The sequence below is a fragment of the Enhydra lutris genome, unplaced genomic scaffold (genome assembly GCF_002288905.1).
Source record: "Enhydra lutris kenyoni isolate GAN:26980312 unplaced genomic scaffold, ASM228890v2 scaffoldscaffold26, whole genome shotgun sequence".
Classification (NCBI taxonomy): domain Eukaryota; kingdom Metazoa; phylum Chordata; class Mammalia; order Carnivora; family Mustelidae; genus Enhydra; species Enhydra lutris.
This window is the reverse complement of record NW_019154110.1, coordinates 21,199,947-21,222,102: the sequence shown is the minus strand read 5'-3', so window position 1 is coordinate 21,222,102 and position 22,156 is coordinate 21,199,947. Positions and strand designations below refer to the sequence as shown.

The 22,156-nt window shown below is 40.4% G+C and overlaps 1 protein-coding gene across 6 annotated transcripts in view; it reads left to right on the top strand.

Annotated features, from left to right (window-relative positions):
- Positions 1–808: 808 nt before the first annotated feature.
- LOC111151336 (LUC7 like 3 pre-mRNA splicing factor) overlaps positions 809–22,156 on the top strand; it is a 25,088-nt gene continuing 3,740 nt past the window's right edge. For 2 of the 6 annotated variants that reach the window (XM_022509270.1, XM_022509272.1), the window contains exons 1-9: positions 825–1,054; positions 9,196–9,262; positions 12,313–12,352; positions 13,129–13,273; positions 14,258–14,332; positions 15,520–15,624; positions 17,412–17,573; positions 17,969–18,252; positions 19,704–19,864. In XM_022509270.1, coding sequence (XP_022364978.1) covers positions 956–1,054; positions 9,196–9,262; positions 12,313–12,352; positions 13,129–13,273; positions 14,258–14,332; positions 15,520–15,624; positions 17,412–17,573; positions 17,969–18,252; positions 19,704–19,864 — 1,138 coding nt within the window. In that variant the 5' untranslated portion in view covers positions 825–955. Of the gene's footprint in view, positions 1,055–9,195; positions 9,263–9,511; positions 9,702–10,334; positions 10,420–12,312; positions 12,353–13,128; positions 13,274–14,257; positions 14,333–15,519; positions 15,625–17,411; positions 17,574–17,968; positions 18,253–19,703; positions 19,865–22,156 lie in introns of those variants that run through there. The other 4 variants (XM_022509273.1, XM_022509271.1, XM_022509274.1 and 1 more) reach the window with 4 other exon arrangements.

The following is a 22,156-nucleotide window of genomic DNA, read 5'->3' as shown; positions in this document are numbered from 1 at the left end:
AACAGGACTGTTACCATAAATCCCATTTTTTCGAATGGGGAAAAATAAGGCACAGGGTGGCAGAGCCAGGATTACCAAACCAGGTTGATCTGGCTTTAGACTCCATCCCCTTCACTGTGATGGTGAATTTAACGCAATTCATGTTGACAGATTTCATTTTATTTCTTTAGTGACCGTCAAACTTCAAGGGCTTACCGGGAACACGGTAAATACTCAGTTATTGAATAGACGCATTTAAAAATAAATTTGAAAAAAAAATAAATTCGACTAATTCGAGTAATAAAAAAAAAAAAAAACGAAAAACTCCTCACTCTGTTTGACCTTGTAGAAACCGTGTTATCTCTTTCTCCCTGCTTGATTTCCCACCCAGTGAATCAGGGGAATTGGGGTGGGAGGACAGCGGGGTAGAGGAGGAGGCGAGCGCAAGTGACTAGGAACAGGAGGTCGGAACCCGGAATTGGGAGGGCAGATCTTCAGCCTCCTCCACTGGAAGATGGTACCGACTGCACCCCGTGGTGCGAAGGGTTCATTTTCTGAGCGGAGTCCAAGGTTCCACACGGAGGCTCCCAGTGAAAGAGCTCGGGGAAGACCCGAGCCTGGGGAGGCAGGCATGTAGCGTTACGGAGCCGCGTGGCCCTTCGTTACGCCGGGCGCGGAGTAGAGCGCTGCCACCAGCAGGGGCGGAATCCGAGCCCGGTCTCGGCAAGCCCCGCCCCCGGGGCGGCGGAAGCGGACCGGTCCTCACCTCCCAGATCTGGGCGTGTCCCCGCGGGCGCACGCGCGCGCACGGCATGCTGGGAAGGCGCCCGCGCGGCGGCCATTTTGTCTTATCGGCTCCTCGTTAGAGGAGGCTTTTCGGCCTGCGAGAGGGCCAAAGGGGTTGGCGACTGTGTCGCCGGCGTTTTTTTTTGGCGGGTGCCAGGGCAGGTGGGAGCAGCCGCCCGAGAAAAGCACCATGATTTCGGCCGCGCAATTGTTGGATGAGTTAATGGGCCGGGACCGAAACCTCGCCCCGGACGAGAAGCGCAGCAACGTGCGGTGGGACCACGAGAGCGTAAGTCCCGCGGGCCTTGGGTCTGTGCCCGGGCGCCGTGGGGGAGGGGAGCAGCGCGGGCTGGGGCCCGTCCGGCCGTCGGCGCGATTTGGGGCGCGGGCCGCACGGGGTCGAGTGTCTGATCCTGTGGCGGGAGGGAGGAGCCCGCCGGGGTCCGGGGATGAGGGATGATTTGTTTTTGTTGTTGTTTTAGTATTGAGGAAGTCTGAGAGGGCCCTTGGCAGAATTGAAAAACACCTTAAAAAGGCAGGGAAACGCGGGAAAATATTTTACTATATCTAGCGGCTCTGGAGTTTTTAACCTTATTATGAGGTAGAGAAGAAGGCAAATTCTTCCGTTATTTGGGTTGAGCGTCGTAGTTAGACCGAAATTTCTGGGGAGGGTTAGTGATAAAAATCGTGGCATTGTATTACTTCAAGAAAGGGTCCATTTCGATGCTTACGTGAGGAAATAAAATTCCAAGAGGTCATAACTTGGTAGGGTTTCCCGTGGTGATTTACAGATACCGTTTGATAGCCGCACGTTTTAGTTAAGCTAGCTCTTCTTGTAGATGGTTGTCCTGTTTTTTTCTTCACTACAAGACTCCTTTGATAAGAGTACAGGTATCTTGATGAGCACTGAGAAACGTGTAGAATTGTTGAATCATTATCTGGTACTCCTGAAACTAATAAAACAATTATATTTGAATGAAACAAAACTCATTTGGTCCTTTTTACCTTATGAGTAAAGGGTAACTATAACCCTCGTTTCACAGATAAGACTTGAGAGGCCACCCAAGGTCTCTTGGCAAGTTAAGCGGCAAAACTAAACCTAATCTTTGTAGTCCTGTTCAGTCACCACAATTCTATCAGACTGACGTCTCTGCAGATACCCGTGCATTCCAAGTGTTTTGAACATGGCAGTGTTATTATGTTAGGTCTTAACCTGAAGAAGAGATGTAGATTCGAATCATACGTAGCTTGCAGTTGCAGTCAAACAACGTGGTAATTTAAAGGCAGTTACTAATCAAAATAGGTATAGTTGGACAATAGGTTTTCTAAAAAAGGTGTGTTTTGTTTTTTAATGTAGGTTTTGGTCAGAGTAAAATTTCTCTTTTGTAATTCAGGCAAATAAGCGGTGCTAGATGAGTCCTTTCAGTATCTTAAGTAAGTGCCTAAGCTGCATTGGGTTGTTGGTTGATTCCAAAGTAGTATGAAGGGTAATGGTAGAATTTATTGTGTGGGGTCAAATTCACAAGTTTGTTGTTGACTTCAAGAGAGGGGAAGCTTTTTGAAAGCCCCCCCCTTTCTTTCTTTTCTGATATTGGTGTTTTTCCCCTGCTTGTTAAATAGGAAGCTGAGTAACTTTTTTGCTTGTTTTGATCCTCTTTTTGTCTAGGCATTTGTCGCTGTGAAGTCCGTTTTTCTTTTACTACTTAGGGATTTTTCCATCTTGTCTTGCAAAACAAAGAACATGATTTAGTTGATGTGCAGATAGGACATTTTGGACATAATGTATTTGGGGTTAAAAAGAAAATTGCTTTTGACTGCCTGCTTATCAACTGGAACAGTCTAAAATTTGTGCCTCCTTGGTTTTGAACATATGTTGTGAAGAAACTTTGTTTTCCTGATACTATTAAATTGCCACATTGCTTTGTATACCGTGGGTTTATAGTTGGCAGTGGGGCTCTGGGAATTGCAGCTTAAGTCTTCTGTCATCTCAGCCCTAATCTTTGGCTTAAGGTGTTTCTCATTGATTTTAAATTCTCGGCGCTGTCACCAAGATTCTTTATGCCTGAATGACAGATTTACTTCATTCCCAATCCAGGGATTTGAAAAAGTCAAATTACTGCTATTTCAGATTCATGTCTGCTGGGGTTCGGGGAGAAGGTTGATGTTGACCTGGAACAAAGCACATGGCCTCTTCTAAATAAGACTGAATTACTCCGGGGTAAAATAAAGCTGTGGAAGCTCGTGACATCACTTCCGGGTTATTTGCATAATCTTAGGCTGTTGGTTAGTAGTGGTAAAATCCTGGGAAAAAATGGACAACCCCAACATATACTGTAAAGGTTTCAGGATCATTGAACCTGATGTTTCAAATATTTTTACATTCCTGTTCTATGTGGAAATTTTTCTTTGCTACCTTTGCACTGGATGGGAAAAGCTATTTCAGCGGGGTGGAGTCCTTTTGTTTAACAATTGAAATGGAAACTTTACCGTACTGGTAATGGTAGTTCTTGTTTGTCTGTATTTGACCAACCTGTGGGATTTGTTTTACATGCAGATTTCTCTTCTTTGCCTGAAGAGATTCTAATCTGTAGGCCTGTGGGACGGCCCCAGAAATCTGGGTTTTTTTTAAATGGCCTCTTACCCATTCTAAAGCTTGTGAAGTGTAGCTTCCTGACCCACCTGATTAGTCTTGGGTTTTTAATTGTTAGCTCATAGCCCTTGAAGCTCATTTTTAAGTGAAGTATGCATCAGTGATGTAAATTACTGACCTTTCCTTTGTTTGTAATGGTTTTTATGTAATCACTATCCCCGGTGAATCTTGGAAAGTGCTGCACTGGGGTTTTACAGCATTTCCAACTTTTGTAGGTTGTTATCTTGATGTGAGAGAAAGTAGTTTTCAGCTAAAGTCAGATTAGTTTTAATACCATCCCAAGGATTCATTCATATATCCTACTGCCTCGCCTATTAATATTTTACAATTTCTTGAAGTTAGTATTTCGCATTAAGCAGTTTGTTTGCTTTACCCCATTAATTCTAAACAACCACAGTAATGAGGAAAGCATCTGATTTTTAACTGCCTAGTATGAGCACCTTCAGTTAGTGTCCACATGGGGAGATTCCAGTCTTTGCTAGAGAAGGCATGAATAGCCGTCTCCTTATCTGAATAATTTAGATTGTGGGGGATCCCCCCGCCCCCAATTTATTTAGTTAAGAGATGGGGAGGGGCTGACAGAGGAAATCTTAAGCACTTTCCACTCCCAGCACAGAGGCCGGCATTGAACACAGCACAGAACTCCATCTCAGAACCCTAAGAGCATGGCCTGTGCTAACGTCAACAGCCTGATGCTTAACTAACTAAGCCACGCAGGTGCCCCCTGTTCTTTAAACTTTTTTGTGGGAGATTTTAAAGTTTGGTCTAGAGTTTTCATTATCTTTTATATTATATAACAGGAATTTTATAGTTCAAATTGAGGTTTTTACATGTAGAGCTGAACCCAGAAATGAGATTATTTAACTGGTTCTAATAATATCCAAAATGGGATTTCTTTCATAATTTATCAAATTCAAGTATGCCACCTGTTCAGTGATGGTTTAATAATTTATGAAGGGAATTGAACTAAATGTTCTTTTCTAAAATCTTCAGAATGTTAACAGGTATTTTCACTGACCCTGAAAGCTGTTTGGAAAAGAAAAGTTAAAGCTCTGTCCACACTTTACAAGTAAAACTTGGGAAACAAAAATTAGTAATTATAGTGCATGACATCTAATCTAGGTATTTTATTGGATAGTGTTTAGAGTCACCCAAATGTTCTTTGTGACAGAAATGTAGGCATTTCTGGTCCTGCTCCGTAGTACTGGTAAGTGTTGGGCTTCTCCAAGCAGCAATCTGTGTGTTTGTTTGTATGTGTAGATAACTGCTGTTTCCTTCTTCTTCCCAAAATATATACAGAAGTAGAATGAATTCTCTATGTACCCACACCTAATGCAACGTTATCAAAACGTTGCCAGTGTTATTGTTTCTATATTCCCTATCCTTTTCTTTATTTTGAAGCAGTTCTATCATTCAAGCTTTAAGTACATTATTATGTATTTTTAAAATAGAACCTCAAGAAGGCATAACCACAATATTACCATCACTTTGAAAATATTAAGGTATTTTTATAATATTTATTTGATCGCTTTAGGAAAAATGTATCATTAGAGTTGATTTCTTCACAAGGGGAGAAAGTAGTTTAAGTTAGTAATAGTGCTTCTTTGTTTTATGAAATATGCTTAATTTTCTCATGTTTTCTCTCTCCTTTTTTAAAAAAGATTTATTTATTTTGGGGACAGGGAGAGAGTTTTAAAGCAGACCCCATGCTGAGCACAGCACTGGGCTCCATCTCATGACCCTGAGATCACCACCTGAGTGGAAACCAGGAGTCAGCTGTGTAACTGACTGCACCATCCAGGTGCCCCAGTTTTCTCATCATTTCTTATTTGTAACTTGGGGGAATTTCATGTATTCATTTATTCAACAAACATGTAGCACTGTAACAGTATGGATATGGCACTGGGCCTGAGAGAACCATTAGTCTGGTGGCAAATGTAAGGATTAAACATGCTTTTGTAACATAATTTGGTACGTGCCATAGTAGGACATGTGTAGGGTCTAGAAAAGAGCACATGAGAGGGACATCTAATAAGCTAGACTGGGGTACTTGGGAAAGGCCTCTTCAAGTGGCCCTTCAATACTGGGACCTGAAGGATTAATAGGAATTGGCCTCAGGGAGTGGGAAAGAAGACAGATGTTAGTTACCAGGGGCTGGAAAAAATCTTAGGCCTGAAAAATTGTGAACATTATTATAGCTGGAGCCCGTGTTCTTTTTTTTTTTTTTTTTTAAGATTTTATATATTTGACAGATCACAAGTAGGCAGAGAGGCAGGCGGGTGGGTGGGGTGTAGTAGGCTTCTTGGTGAGCAGAGAGCCCAATGCAGGGCTCGATCCCAGGACCCTGAGATCACGACCTGAGCCGAAGGCAGACGCTTTAACCCACTGAGCCACCCAGGCGCCCCTTGAGTCAGATTTCTAAGGTTGATTGTATTTCTGCTTTCTCTTCACTGGTAGTGAATTCACTAAAGGATGCTGTTGAGATGGAACTCTTGTCAGTAGCGTTGCCTTAGATTTATCAAGAGGATAAATCTCAAGAATACGGGCCCTACCCCACTCCCTAGGTATCTGCCCCTCCCACCTTTGGTTATCAGACTATTAACTCCATGATGGCTATTTCGTGAAGACTTGCTGAGTAAAAGACAGTAGTGTTGTGTGTTTTTTTTTTTTTAAGATTTTATATATTTATTTGACAGATCACAAGTAGGCAGAGAGGTAGGCAGAGGGCAGAGCCACCCAGGCGCCCCTAAAAGACAGTTTAAAAGATCCTTAGTCCCTGGGGAGGGTTAAAGAAGCAGTCTAAATAGCTAGAGTTCAATGGGTAGAGTAATATTTTGATGTGCCATTGTGTTACAGTAGTATTTTAAGGAGAGTTGAAGAGTGGAAAGGGGATATAGATCCAGATTGAGAAAGGGGGGTTCTAATCTGGATTCTGTAAATAGCTAGATATCTTTAGGGCAGGTCATTTGTTCTCCCTTACCTCAAATGGGGTGATTGGACTAAATTTTAAGAAGCACATGTTTAGCCCATGGGCAGTCATGTCTTACTTGGTGTGTATACTGCCTAAAACCATTTTTTAAAAAGTAGCTTGAATAGTAGTGTAAAAATCAGACAAATTTTCCCCTCTCTCCCAGTGTAACAAACATAATTTGTGTTAAAATCTCACTGTGAAATATTGTCTTTTTTTTTTTTCATACACGGAAACCAAGGCAGTTAAAGTCTGTAGTTCACAGTGGGTGTCAGCCAAGATTGAAACTCTGCGCTGTATTGTCTCTCCAAGCATACCTGTTTTACACTTGGCCATTTCATACTGGATTAGGTCTTTTTCACATGTTTTCCTTATGCCTAGAATGTCTTGCAGTCTTTCTAGTTCTGAATTTAAGAAGCAGTTCAAGCTTCATCACCTGTGATGACCTGGCATTCCTGACTAAAATCACTTCTGTATCTAGTGTTGGATGTGTATTCTAACACTCTTGGTTTTTGTTCTTGACTTCTATTAGACTGTGGTCTTCTTCTTCTTTTTTTTTTTTTTTTTAAAGGCAAGTTAGGGAGGCCTTGTCTGCTAGGAGCAGACATCTACAAGCCATCTGGGTTTTTTGTTTTGTTTTGTTTTTTAAGATTTTATTTATTTATTTGACAGACAGAGATCACAAGTAGGCAGAGAGAGAGGAGGAAGCAGGCTCCCCGCTGAGCAGAGAGCCCGATGTGGGGCTCGATGTGGGGCTCGATCCCAGGACCCTGGGATCATGACCTGAGCCGAAGGCAGAGGCTTTAACCCACTGAGCCACCCAGGCGCCCCTAGACTGTGGTCTTCTTGAGAAGTCGATCTTACTCAATCTTGGATTTCCTGCACTGTTCTTAGCACGTAGTGTTAAGTGATTGTTGAAGTGCCGTTTTCTACCTTTTAAAATTAAAATGTCACTTAAAATTAAATGCCACTTTATTTTTTAAGGTTATTTTAAAAATTCATTTAATCAGGGGCGCCTGGGTGGCTCAATGGGTTAAGCCTCTGCCTTCGGCTCAGGTCCTGATCTGGCTCAGGTCATGATCTCGGGATTGGGCTCTCTGCTCAGCAGGGAGCCTGCTTCCCTTCCTCTCTGCCGACTTGCAATCTTTGCCTGTCAAATAAATAAATAAAAATCTTTAAAAAAAATTTTCATTTAATCACTACACCCAGTATAAGACTCAAATTCACCACTGCAAGATCAAGAAACAGTTGCATGCTCCGTGGACTGAGCCAACCAGGTGCCCATAAGTGCCACTCTCTCTCTCTATGTATATTTATTATTTATTTAAATTATTTTTTATTTACTAGAGAGAGAATGAGCAAGGGGGAGGGGCAGAGGGAGAGGGAGAAACTGACTCCCTGCTGAGCAGGGAGCCCCATTCAGGACTCCATCCGAGGACCCTGAGATCATGACCTGAGTCCAAGGCAGATGCTTAACTGACTGAGCCACCCAGGCCTCCTCTAAGGGCCACTTTAAATTAAAATCACATGCGGTACTTACTAGATTTGAGAGTGTGTTCATTTCAATACTGATATAGTACATTTGAAGTTTTGACCAGTTAGAATCTACGTTTGTCCATTTTTTTTTTTAACGTGGGGCTTGAACTCATGGTCCTGAAATAAGGAGTCCCATGCTCTACCAACTGAGTCAGCCAAGTGCCCCTAAGAATCTGCTGGTTTTTTTTTTTTTTTTTTTAGAAAGTCTTATTTGTATGAATAAGGCTTAGGTTTTATAGTAAAACTACATAGCTGTGGGAAATCACAAGTATTTTAGTTTTAAAAAACAAGTATCAGTTTATGACAAATCTTGTAGCTAGTAGTAATCATAAGTTACAGAAAAACCACACATTATATTGTAAAGTGCAAACTCAGATCTGGTCAGTTTGATTTCAGTGAAAAATATTATTAAAACTAAGCTTCAATAAGTACTATACTGATAATTTTAAGAATTACATGAATTCCAAAAGAATTATATGATTTCCTTCCTAGAAAAAGTTTGTATTGGCTTATATTTTAGAGTCAGGAGAGGGACCATGGAGGTGTTCGCTCTTTTTGTTATTTTATTTTATTTTTTATTTTTTAAGATTTTATCCACAAGCAGGAAGAGTGTGTCGGGGGAGAAACAGGCCTCCTGCTGAGCAAGAGCCCATGTAGGGCTTGATCCCAGGACCCTGGACTCATGACCTAAGCCAAAGGCAGACGCCTAACAACTGAGCCTGGCACCCAGGCGTTCCTCTTGTTTTTTTAAAGATTTTATCTTATTTTTCTTTAAGTAACGTCTGCAGCCAATATGGGATTGGATGCAATTGGAGTTGCATGTTCTACAGACGGAGCCAGCTAGGGGCCCCTCCTTTGTTTTAATGATGAGCCTTTTTTGAGGATCATAGAGATTGACTCGGTTTAAAGAAAGAACGGTAGTCTTATGTTTTATTAGTTATGATAAATAGAAATTCTATTAAAAACAAAAAAGATGCACAATAGTAAAATTTGTTCTTCTGGTTCTCTTTTCCATAGTTGCTATGTGGGGAGAGTGGTGATTAAAAGTAGATAGTAGGAAATACTGGTGCCTGTGTCCTGCATTTTTTACTGAACTTTGGGAGTTGGAAAGTCATTAATTTAACTAATGTGGTTTAACAACAACAAAAAATTGTTCTTATTTGGCTGAAAGATGAAGGTTAAGAAATGAGAAAATAGTAGTTTGGCACCCTTTTCCAATACAGTTTTAAAGCTGAACAATTTTTAAAAGTTAAGTACCTTTGTTTTTCTTCACTAGGTTTGTAAATATTATCTCTGTGGTTTTTGTCCTGCGGAATTGTTCACAAACACTCGTTCTGATCTAGGTAAGTGAATTTTCTTTGTAGCTTTTATCAAATTATGATTTAAAATAAAAACTGGTACTTTATAAATTCCAAAAAGTTTTCTCTTAAATAAGGTTTGTTGATAAAATAATTTTTTTCTTGGCTTAGATTTTTGAACGTATTTTAATAAATGCCAGTGTAGTTAAACATGGTGGCTTAAGTGAACATACATGTCTATTTCTACTCCCTCCCAAAACCCTCCACTAAAATGAAAATTTAAAAACAAAAAAGGTGTAAACAGAAGAGGAGATAACAATTAGCGATATCACCGAATTTTTGGAAGATGACAAGTGGATGGAAGAGTAGCAGCAAACTCAACAGAGCAGAACAACCTCTACCCTAAAAGCCTGCAGAATGGTATATTAAAAGGAAGTGTTTGATCAGCAGAACCCTGGACAGGTTCAGCATTTGGAGGCACCAGGTATCATAGCAGAGTTGAGTCATGGGCTAAAAATGAAAGATTAGTCTAGTTAGGGTCTCTCACCTGTGAGATATTTTGATATTTTGAGCTGGATATTTTTGTTTTAGGGGGCTATCCTGTGCATTGTAGAATGTTTAGTAGTAGTCCTGGCCTCTACCCACTAGATGCCGGTGGCACCCCTCAACTGTGACAGCTAAAACGTCTTCAACTAAAAAGACATTGCCACGTGTCCCTGGAGGGACTCTTAAAACCTGTGCATCTTGTGATTTTCTGTCTCCCACCCCTGCACCCCAGGAGACACTTGGGGGTTCTTTTCTGGAGAAATTGGACCTGTAAGACTGTAGTTCCATTTGAACCACAGAATGCAAAATGAAACAAAAACCAGTGACGTTCTTCTCCCAAGGATGATACGTAATTAGTATCATTCTAGAAACATAAAAGAGAAGTTAATTATTTGAAGCACAATGCTTGCCCTAGAGCCTTAGAAGCACATTAGGGCTGGATGAATCTAGCTGTTGGGATTCCAGACACAGCACAGGGCAGTAATGAGTAAAAATGAGACTTATTAAGAGAATTAAGTCTATATTCTTAATAGTGGGGTTTTCCCATTCCCTTCCTCTGCCCTGTTCCTAGAAGGATACAGCCAGATGTTTTTCCCCAGGCAGAAGAGAAGAGGATTCTTTAGAGAAAGTGAACAGTTCCAGAGAAATGATCTAAGGTACTGACCCTTGGGAATCTCCTAAAAGAATTTTGCTGCCTGATTTTCCTGTGGTGAAGCCCATTAGTTGGCAAACCCTGCCTGTGCATACCAACTGCCAGTTAGATTTTGGAAGTGTTTGCCAGCCAAGGAATACCAGTTAGACGCGAAGAAAACCTTCAACACAACAGATTAATGAAACCAACTGGGGCTGGGGGAGTTTAGTGGAATTAGAGATAATGGGGAAAGCAGAAGAAAAGATACTTTGTTGTTTTAAGTAAGCTTTATACCCAATAGGGGAACTCACAACCCTGAGATTAGGAGTTGCATGTTCTATCGACTGAGCCAGCCCGGTGCCCTAAAATACTAAAAGTCTTAACTAAATTTAGTATCCTCAGAGAAATAAGAGCGGATATAAGGAATAGGATGCTGTATAAAAAGGGAACTTTCGAAAAACCAAAAAGAGCTCTTGGAAATTAGGACTGAAGAAATGTGAAATAAAAATCAGTGTAAAGGTTTGAGAATAAAATCAAGGAAATTAGCTGGAATGTTGGGTGATCAAACAGAAAAGATTAAAATTTGAAAAAATTACATCAGTACAACACTAATTAGGAGTTCTAGAGAAAGCAGAAGGGAGGAAATTAAAGATTTTGCAATACTGAAGGGCGGTAGTCTGTAAATTGAGTGGGTCCTTCAAATGCTCACAGCACACTGGATGAAAAAAGATCCATTCAAAGGCACCATTCAAAAACCACTGAAGTTTCAGAATGGTGGGAGTGGGACAGGGACACACAGGATTATGAATCAGAATGGCCTCAGATTTGTCAGTAACACCACCAGAAGCTTGAAGACTTTGGGAAATAAACCTTCAGGATTCTGCGTGAAAAAATAATTTTCCTAGGTTAGCTTTATAACCAGACTCCAAAGTATGAGAGAGAAAAAAGACATTTTCAGACATGTAAGATCTCAAAAAATTTATCTCCCATGATTCTTTTCTCTGGAAATGCTACCAACACATGGGTATAAAACCAAGGAGAAAAACAAGAGATCCAGTAAACTGCATTCAATACAGACAGAAAAAGAACCTCTCAGGGTGACAACTGTTATTAGTGAGCTTAGAAAACCAGTAGCCTAGATTGAAGCAGAAAGAAAGCTCAGGGGCAAAACTGAAGCTGATTATCTGATAGATTTGGAATCTTGAGAGAATTTCTGTAGCTGACTTAAAGTGTTTGAGAAGAGTTCAGAAATACAGAAATCTAAACAAATGAAAAGAATTTCAACAGAAATGTGAAGCATATCTTAAGTCATCATAATGCCCCTTTTGTTTGGCTCAGTGGGTAACAGTACTTGCATAGTCAAAATGTAAAGTGTTTATTTAACTTAAAAATTTTTTTGACTTAAAATTTTGATGTCTAAGATAAATTAAGAAAAAGCAATATAGTTTAGAAATATGGAAATAAATTCCAGAAGGCATAGGTGACATGGTTGAAATTGGTTGCCTTCTGGAGTTAGGAAGGAGTAGGTCCTTGTGCATTCTTGTACTATCTGGCTTCATTTGCAGACACCCCAGATTAGTAAAAGATGAGTGGTTCATCCTCCTCACAGTTTCACTGGGTGGCAGAGGATACAATTTCTCTTTTCTTCAACTTCCTCTTCTTTTTTCTTCTCTTTCCTTACCATATAGTTGCTCTCTTTTATACTGATCTTGAAGATTAAGGAGAATAATTTTCATGTGTTTACTTGGGCACATTACTTTGTGATACATTAGGCTCAGTTTAGGTGTGTACAGACTATTTTGTGATGAAATGGGTCTTGTTTTCCTTTTTTTTAAGAACTTCTTTAGTTTTGGCAAGAGAAAAGTTGGTTAACATCACCAATAATTTATACATTCATATTTCTCATCGTTTTTTTCAGGTCCATGTGAAAAAATTCATGATGAAAACCTTCGAAAACAGTAAGTTATCTTTTTTGGTCATTTCTCCCTTCTTCATCATTCTTTGGTTTAGGGGACAAGGATTGAAGAAGTATTGAAATTGGTATAAAATGAATGTCTTGCCGAGGTTCTGTTCATTAGTTGGGATGGTAGAAAGTCATAGCTTCAAAAATGATATGATTAGCTACCTTATGAGTGCATATTTTACGCTTAAGTACTACTGTATCCTAAGCTTTTTTCTGGATCATGTTAGTTTTTTGTTTTTTGGTTTTTGGTTTTTTTTCCCCTCATAGTCCTGATTTTATAAATGAGACTTGTCCTGAGGCCAGGGTCACAGATGGTGTTGAAGCACCTAGCTTTGCCTTATTGTAAAGTCCATGCTCTTAACCAGACATGATGCTAAGTACTTGTCTTCTCTTCACCAGGATGAGAGACTAGAAATTGACTTTTTCTTTCTTTCTTTTTTTAAGATTTTATTTATTTATTTGATAGAAACACAGCAGGAGAGGAAGCACAAGCAGGGGGAGTGGGAAGGGGAGAAGCAGGCTTTCCAAAGAGCAGGGAGCCTGACGTGGGTAGGGCTTGATCCCCAGACCCTGGGATCATGACCTGAGCTGAAGACAGATGCTTAACCACTGAGCCACCCAGGTGCCCCTAGAAATTGACTTCTTATATATGGGTTTACTCTTCAGAGTAAATGCAACAGTTTATAAGATTAGTTAAGATAGAATATGAGAGTTGTAACAGATAAAGATTTGGAAAGAAAATAATGCTTATTAATTTTTATCCTTAACCAGGTATGAAAAGAGTTCTCGTTTTATGAAGGTTGGCTATGAGAGAGATTTTCTGCGATACCTACAGAGCTTACTTGCGGAAGTAGAACGTAGAATTAGACGAGGCCATGCTCGTTTGGCATTATCTCAAAACCAGCAGTCCTCTGGGGTGCGTATGAAATTAATTTGTAGTCTTTGTAAAGTGTCCTTACTCTTGACACCCACAGACCTCCCTAGTATTGAAACTTGTGGTCAAGTTCATTAATTTGTATTCTTTTTTTTTTTTAATTAAGATTTTATTTATTTGACAGAGATCACAAATAGGCAGAGAGGCAAGCAGAGAGAGAGGGGGATATGCAGGCTTCCCGCCTAGCAGAGAGCCCGATGCAGGGCTTGATCCCAGGACCCCGAGATCATCACCTGAGCTGAAGGCAGAGGCTCAACCCACTGAGCCACCCAGGCACCTCTAATTTGTATTCTTTTAGAATGATATAAACTTAAAGGGCATTCATTTTTTTCAGTCTTTATTTATTTTTATTAAGTTTTTTTTTTTTTAAGATTTTATTTATTTATTTGACAGACAGAGATCACAAGTAGGCAGAGAGGCAGGCAGAGAGAGAGGAGGAAGCGGGCTTCCCGCCGAGCAGAGAACCCAATGCGGGGCTCGATCCCAGGACTCTGGGATCATGACCTGAGCCAAAGGCAGAGGCTTTAACCCACTGAACCACCTAGGCGCCCCTTTTTCAGTCTTTATTAATAATATTCATTTTGTTACTCGTTAAGATTTTTCTCATTATCCATAACTGACAAAATATGTAATTGAGTAGCAGAAATTGAAGGTAATTATTCTTGTGACTCAGTATTTTAACTGTTAAATACAGATACTATGTATGGTATGTGAGAGCTTGAATATTTGTTTTTTACTTACTGATAATACATTTTATTTTTTTTATTTATTTAATTTATTTGACGGATCACAAGTAGGCAGAGAGGCAAACAGAGGGGGAGGGGGAAGCAGGCCCCCCACCGAGCAGAGAGCCCAATGGGGGGCACGACAGGACCCCAGGGTCATGACCTGAGCCGAAGGCAGAGGCCCCACCCACTGAGCCACCCCGGGGCCCCACTGATAATACAGTTTGTTATCTCTTAATAGGCGGCTGGCCCAACAGGCAAAAATGAAGAAAAAATTCAGGTTCTGACAGATAAAATTGATGTACTCCTACAGCAGGTAAGAGTTGTGTACATTAATAACAAAATATTTGGCATAGACACTTAACCAAAGATAAAAGGTGGCAAATATGTATATGTAAAGGTGCTCAAAGTCATTAGTCATTAGGGAAACACAAGTTAAAACCACAATGAGATATTTATTGTATGTCTGTGAGAATGGCTACAATTAAACAGAGTACATACAAGGTGTTAATGACGATGTGGGCAAACTGGAACTAACCTACACTGCTGGTGGAATGTAAAATGGTATAACCACTTCAGAAAATTATAGGTTTCTTCTTATTTTTTTTTTAATTAAGATTTTATTTACTTATTTGACAGAAATCACAAGTAGGCAGAGAGAGGGGGGGGGAAGCAGGCTCCCTGCAGGGAGCCTGATGCAGGGCTTGATCCCAGGCCCCTGAGATCATGACCTGAGCCGAAGGCAAAGGCTTAACGCACTGAGCCACCCAGGCATACCGTAGGTTTCTTAAAAAGTTAAAAAAAGATCCACCATGAGTCTCTCCAGTCCTAGATAGTGACCCAAGAGAAACAAAAGTGTATGTTTACAGAGTTGTATTACCAGTGTTCATAATGGCTTTGTTCGTAATTGGCAAAATCCCTAAACTGGAACCAGCTCAAACATCTATCAGTTAAGTGAATGGGTAAATGCTGTGATGTATCTGTGCGGTAGAGTACTGCTCAGTAATAAAATGAATCAACAACATGGAACACTGGGTGAATCTTAAGATAATTAGGCTGAATGAAAGAAGCCAGACTAAAATAAGTACATAATTCCATTTATATAGAGTCCTAGAAAATGTAAACTGATCTCTGTACAATTCTAGGAAATGTAAACTGATCTGTAGGGACAGCAGATCCATGATCTGGGCGGAGGTACTACGAAGGAAATTTGGGGTAATGGATGTGTTATCTAGATGAGGGTGTTAGTTTCGTGGTTGTCAAAACTTCCTCAGATTTTAAACCTTAAAAATATGCAGTTCCTTGCATGTCAGATCTACTTTATTAATGTTGTAAAAAAATCAAAAGGATAAATTTAACCCAAGGAGTCTTCAATAAATAAAACCAAAAGACCCAAAACAACCATGAAATGGTAATGAAGCTTGGGGAAGAACAGAAGAATGGTTTGGTTAAAAAGGAGTCTTGACTGCTTTGCCTTCTTTTTTTTTTTTTAATCCGCCTTAGATTGAAGAATTAGGATCTGAAGGAAAAGTAGAAGAAGCCCAGGGGATGATGAAATTAGTTGAACAGCTAAAAGAAGAGAGGGAATTGCTTAGGTCCACAACCTCGGTGAGTAGCAACCTCATTTTGATTTATCCAGGCTGTTCTCTGTGAATACTAGGACCTATTCCTAGTTGAGAATTATAGTGAACAGTTTTCTAATGTCCTAAATCAAGAGTCTGCAAACTGTATCTTAAAGGATACACAGTAAATATTTAAGGTTTGTAGGCCACAAGGTCCCCTGGCCGATACCAAGCTCTGCCTTTATATTATGAAAGCAGCTTTGGATAATGCATAAGCAAAAGGATGTGGCTGTGTTCCAATAAAACTTTATTTACAAAAACAAGCTTCTAGCTGCTGCATGCCAACCCAAGCCTTAGATCATGAGTTTTCACTGGGGCCTGGGTCAGTCGGTTCGTCTTTCTTTCTCTCTCTTTCTCCTTTCTCTCTTCCTTTCTTATTTTTTTAAAGTTTTATTATTTGAGAGGGAGAGAGAACACGAGTGGAGAGAGGAGGAGAGGGAGAAGCAGATTCCTTGCTGAGCAGGGAGCTCAACATGGGGCTCTCCTAGGACCCTGGGATCATGACCTGAGCCGAAGGTAGACACTTAACTGACTGAGCCACCCAGGTGCCCCTAGATTTATTTATTTTTAGAGAGAGACCATGGGTGTAAGTGGGGAAAGAGGGAGAGAAGCAGATACCCTGGGAGTGGGGAGCCCAGCTTGTGGCTCAATCCCATGACCCTGAGATCATGGAAATCAAAAGTTAGACACGACCGACTGAGCCACCCAGGCGCCCCTTAACTTTCTTATTATGATAAATTAGCCCATACATACTTACCTTAGCTCAAAATTGGTATACTCTCCTACTTTTTTGTATTAATTAGAGAATGTGATACTCAGGTTTTGGATTTTTTTTTTTAATATTTTATTTTTATTTATTTGACAGATTTTACAAGTAGGCAGGCAGAGAGGGGAGAGGGAGAAGCAGGCTCCCTGGTGAGCAGAGAGCCCAATTCAGGGCTTGATCCCAGGACTCTGGGATCGTGACCTGAGCTGAAGGCAGAGGCTTTAACCCACTGAGCCACCCAGGCACTCCCTCACGTTTTGGATATTGATGGTAGAATGTAATTGGCCATCGGTTCCCAGATATTGAATAGGATATATACAGATTATGCTCAGTAAGTTCTGTTCTCTAAGCATTTAGGGTTAAACCAAAAAAAGTTTTTTATAGATTTTATTTATTTATTAACAGAGACACTAAGAGAGGGAGCACAAGTGGGGGTTGGGGGGTGGAAGAGGGAGAAGCAGGCTTCCCGCTGAGCAGGGAGCCTGATGTGGGGTTTAGTTTCAGGACCCTGGGATCATGGCCTGAGCCAAAGACAGATGCTTAACTGACTGAGCCACCCAGGTTCCCCAGACAGAATTTTTTTAAAGTAAGTTCTGTTCCCATTTTAGGCTTGAACTCACAACCGAGATCAAGAGTTACATGCTCTACTGACTCGCTAGCTAGGCACGCCTTGAAAAATATTTTTAATGTGGAGGCCACACCTTTAACCTGTTGAAACTAAGGAATTGGGACTAGAATAGGCAGCTTTCTGAAAGGTAGTTAACATTTTTCAAGGTGTTGTGCGCATTTCATTGGTTATAGTTGAGTGATGGGATCTCAGTCCATCCTTGGGATACGGAAAATTTCTTGCTGTTGCCTTTGTTTCCCTGCTCTAAAAGTTTACCAGTTACTTCTTAGGGCTTTGGGGAAATTAACAAAATTTGAAAACTATTTTAGATTGTAAGTACTTTGTTGGATTTTGTTTCTTTTTCTCAAATACTCTTAAAATAACTGATTTATCATTTCAGACAATTGAAAGTTTTGCTGCCCAAGAAAAACAAATGGAAGTTTGTGAAGTGTGTGGAGCCTTTTTGATAGTAGGAGATGCCCAGTCCCGAGTAGATGACCATTTGATGGGAAAGCAGCACATGGGCTATGCCAAAATTAAAGCTACTGTAGAAGAATTAAAAGTAAGCTTTTTGCAAGCATGCGCTTTAGCCACAGCTAATACTCTCATTTTAGTATGGCCAGAAATTGATCACATAGACACATAAGCCTCTTGTTGATACTTTGCTTGTTTGTGTTATTTGAAAGTATGATAATCCCTATAAAATTTTGCTATTCATCAGATAGGGCTTTATTTTCTTCACGTTTTTTGTGCCAGGAATTTGGGAGAAAACGATCCCTGAGGTCTTAGCCAAGTAACAGTATCTTACATACAGACATGGTTTTGGAATTTCTGCATTTTTCTTTCAGGGCATCAAGTTTCATATATTGATCTACACATGCTTTGCATTCAGTAACCATTGTTTGATAGTGTCTTTAAGAATATAGTTGTATAAAAATCAAACTTGATTTGTTTTAGGAAAAGTTAAGAAAAAGAACTGAAGAACCTGATCGTGATGAGCGTTTAAAAAAGGAGAAGCAAGAACGGGAAGAAAGAGAAAAAGAACGGGAGAGAGAAAGAGAAGAAAGAGAAAGGAAAAGACGGAGAGAAGAGGAAGAAAGAGAGAAAGAAAGGGCTAGAGACAGAGAAAGAAGAAAGAGAAGTCGTTCACGAAGTCGGCATTCAAGCCGAACCTCAGACCGAAGATGCAGCAGGTCTCGGGACCACAAAAGATCACGAAGTAGAGAAAGAAGGCGAAGCAGGTATGTGGAACACACGAGACGGCGCCTTGCACGTAGCGAGTGTGCAGTATGCAGTAGCAGTTGCTAGTCCTTAAGTATTGTCCGGCACTAGGATGGATTATGAGAGGAATCAGCGAGCAGGCCACCTTCAAGGCAACCTTTTTGCTATTTCCCACCAGTCTAAGGAGGTTTGATGCACTCTTCTAGGAAGTCCATGTTATCATATGGTCTCTTTAAGCACATCTCTTCTCACTGATCTAAGAAGACATTTAAATTATAAATTATTTTGGTAAAATTACCTACTTTTGCTTTGAATGACATCACACAGAACATAAGAACTAAAGTGCTTTATAACCAATTCTTTTTTTTTTTTTTTTTTTTTAAGATTTTATTTATTTGACACACAGAGACCACAAGTAGGCACAGAGGCAGACAGGGGGGGCGTGGGGAAGCAGGCTCCCTGCTGAGCAGAGAGCCTGATGCGGGGCTTGATCACAGGACCTTGAGATCATGACCTAAGCCGAAGGCAGAGGCTTTAACCAACTGAGCCACCCAGGTGCCTCTATAACCAATTCTTTAAAAATGTGAAAAATGAAATCCATTTTACGGTTTGTTTGTTTATTTATTTATTTATTTGACAGCGATGACAAGTAGGCAGAGCAGCAGGCAGAGGGAGGGGGGAAGCAGGCTCCCCTGAACAGAGAGCCTGACGCGGGGCTTGATCCAGGACCCTGAGCTCATGACCTGAGCCAAAGGCAGAGCCTTAACCCACTGAGCCACCCAGGCCCCCCCCCCCCGCCCTTTTACTGTTTTAGAGTTGGGATTGAAGAGTCTTAAAGAATGTGGTGATGGGGCACATGAATGGCTCAGTCGGTTAAGCATCCGAATCTTGATTTCAGCTCAGGTCATGAGCTCAGGGTCATGAGATTGAGCCCTGCAGTGGTTTCTATGCTGGGTGTGGAGCCTGCATAATACCCAGCACCCCCCAACCCTGTTTTTGCTCACCCATCGATGGTGATTATCTTAGCACTATTTGAAAATTTGAAGTTAGATTTTTTTTCTTAAAAAAATTTTTAAGATTTTTATTCATTTATTTGACAGAGAGACAAAGCGAGAGAGGGAACACAAGCAGGGGGACTGGGAGAGGAAGAAGCAGGCTTCTCACCGAGCAGGGAGCCTTACGGGAGGTTTGATCCCAGGACTCTGGGATCATGACCTGAGCTGAAGGCAGACGCTTAATGACTGAGCCATCCAGGCACCCCGAATTTAGATTTTCAGTAGTTTCCAATTCTTACGTTTTCAACTGTAGTTTTAGCTTTAGTTTTCTACTGTATTAGTAATGGATTCTACTCATTTGCCTTTTAAGGGTAAGTTTTACTTGTTAATTATTGAACAGTGTATAATCTTTGCAAGGTTTTTTCTCATTGTAATGTCAGCTGAAGTTGCTTTCCTTTTTGTTTTCCACTGTGAAGAAGTAGAGATCGACGAAGAAGCAGAAGCCATGATAGATCAGAAAGAAAGCATAGATCTCGTAGTCGGGATCGAAGAAGATCAAAAAGCCGGGATCGAAAGTCCTATAAGCACAGGAGCAAAAGTCGGGACAGAGAACAAGATAGAAAATCCAAGGAGAAAGGTTAGTTTATGTGAGAATTTGATTCATTAATTGAAGACTGTTTTCAGTCTCTTCTCCCCCTCACATTTCTTTGGACATAGGCAGAGTTCCATTTTAAGCTCTGTTCTTTTTTTACTTACCTCCAGCAGCATTCAGTAGGAGATGGGGGCAGTATTTTCCCCTTGTCTGGTTTGTGAGAAAGGCAGTTGACCTGGTGTTTTCTTAGAACATGTTAAAAACACATCCTTCAGTTGTTCATCTAAAGGTTTGTCATCTCGATTCTTCCAAGTATTGCATTACCTTTCAGGGTTATTAGGCTGTAGAATTTATTAGTTTATTTATGGGCAACTTTTTATCTGCTGCGTGTTCCATAGTATATCTTGCAGAGTCAGTGTGTTGTGTTGCATTGGTCCTCGTGTGCAGCCTTCATTTACCTGTGTAATGAAGTTCTAAGTTTGTGGAAGTTGAATACCTTACCTTGTCTTAACCATGTTTTCTATTGAAACAACATGCATTTTCCTTTGTACTTTTCCCTTTGGTTTTTGGTGGTGTTCCAGTGGCTGGAACGCACGTTCACAGCACTATTAATGGACTTTTTCATTTTGTCTTTGGCATGTTTTCACGTGGCTATTTTAATCTTTTAGCTTAGTCTTCATTGAAAGATAATTCTTTTAAATCATCAGGGTCTCCTTTCTGTATTTTCTTTAGATTCTTTGAGCGTCTTTCATTTTGTATTGACTGGGCCGTTCTGCTTTGCATGGGTTTTGGGAATGAGAGCAAGGGCCTATTTCTCGTTTTCTTGGCTCTGCTTGTTCCATCCTGTTCTGCCCGTCTGTGTCCATGTTTGATCACCCGACATGTGTGCTGCTGTGTTTGAGTTGATTAAACTGGACTTCTGTGTGACATTCATTTCTTCATTTCTTTTTTGGAACTATTCTGTGGTATTTGTTTTTTTTTTTTTTTTGGGTTTTCTGGGGGCCGGACATGGGTTTTTGTTAGACTGAGTTAGAGAACTAGCAGCGCAAACAGTGGACATTTTTTTTTTTAGTCTTAGGCTTTCATTTTTCCTCAAATAGGTGTACCTTTTCTTCTAAAAAAATTTACATACATTGTTTTTTTCCTACAACATGGAGCAAATGTTAAATGTAGGAAACAAGGACAGTTTTTTAAATTTACTGTCGCAAGCTTAAGTTCAGAAATTACTTTTGTGATTCAACAGGCAGTTGCTACAAAGTATTGTAACCTGATTTTGCATTAGTTTTAAGCTTTCACCCAACCTTTTTTGTAAGACTTTTTGTGGAATGTATCTTTTTGGGGATGGGTCCAATCTCAAGAGCCAGATAATGGATGTCAGAGATCAAATTAATCACTTCTCTTTAAGAATTAAAGTTCTTTGCTATATCATACTTTACGTCACTTAAAATAGTTGGATTTTTTTTTTTTTTTAAGATTTTATATATTTATTTGACAGATCACAAGTAGGCAGAGAGGCAGGCAGAAAGGAGGAAGCAGGCTCCCTGCTGAGCAGAGAGCCTGATACAGGGCTCGATCCCAGGACCCTGAGACCATGACCTGAGCCGAAGGCAGATGCTTTAACCCACTGAGCTGCCCAGGCACCCAGTTGGATTGGTTCTTGCGGATAAAAGCTAGCTAGCCTTCCTGTCTGGGATCAACAGTGAACAATGGTCTGACTATAAAAACACAACATGTTTGTGTAATTTCCGGGTAGAGCAAAAAGATGTCCTGAATTGCTTAACTATTAAAATAAATCCTAATTGTGATAATGACATCATAGAATTTAATAAAGCTTTTGCTTAAGTAAATAAGCTGCATTGTGTTTGGATTATGGACAAACAGGATTTTCCTAGTGAAGTATGGAGGAAGGAGAGAAGATTTCGTTTTTGGATAAAGCTCTGCATCAGTCCCATCTTGAAAGATGGGGAATGCATTACAGATTTTTCTTAAGCTTAGGGATCTCTTTTAGAAGTGAAATGATTTATTGGCTTTTGAAAATGCCACGTAGCCATTCAGGCAGTCCTAGGTATGTAGGTGACTGAAGGCCTGAACTCTGAGCAGGAATAGCATTTGATAATGGCGCGAGTAAGGAGTTTACTGCGCCACATGCTACCGTGGAAATAATTTGGCTCCCCAGTGGAAGGACGTGTAGTTCTTAACACCAACCCATTTAGGTTTCTCTCTTTGTCAAGAGAGTTTCCTTTTTTAATCCATAGCCCTGAAATCCTCCACACTTTGTGGATGTCCTTAGGACTATTAAGATCTACCATATTTACATAGGACAGAAGATAAGATTAT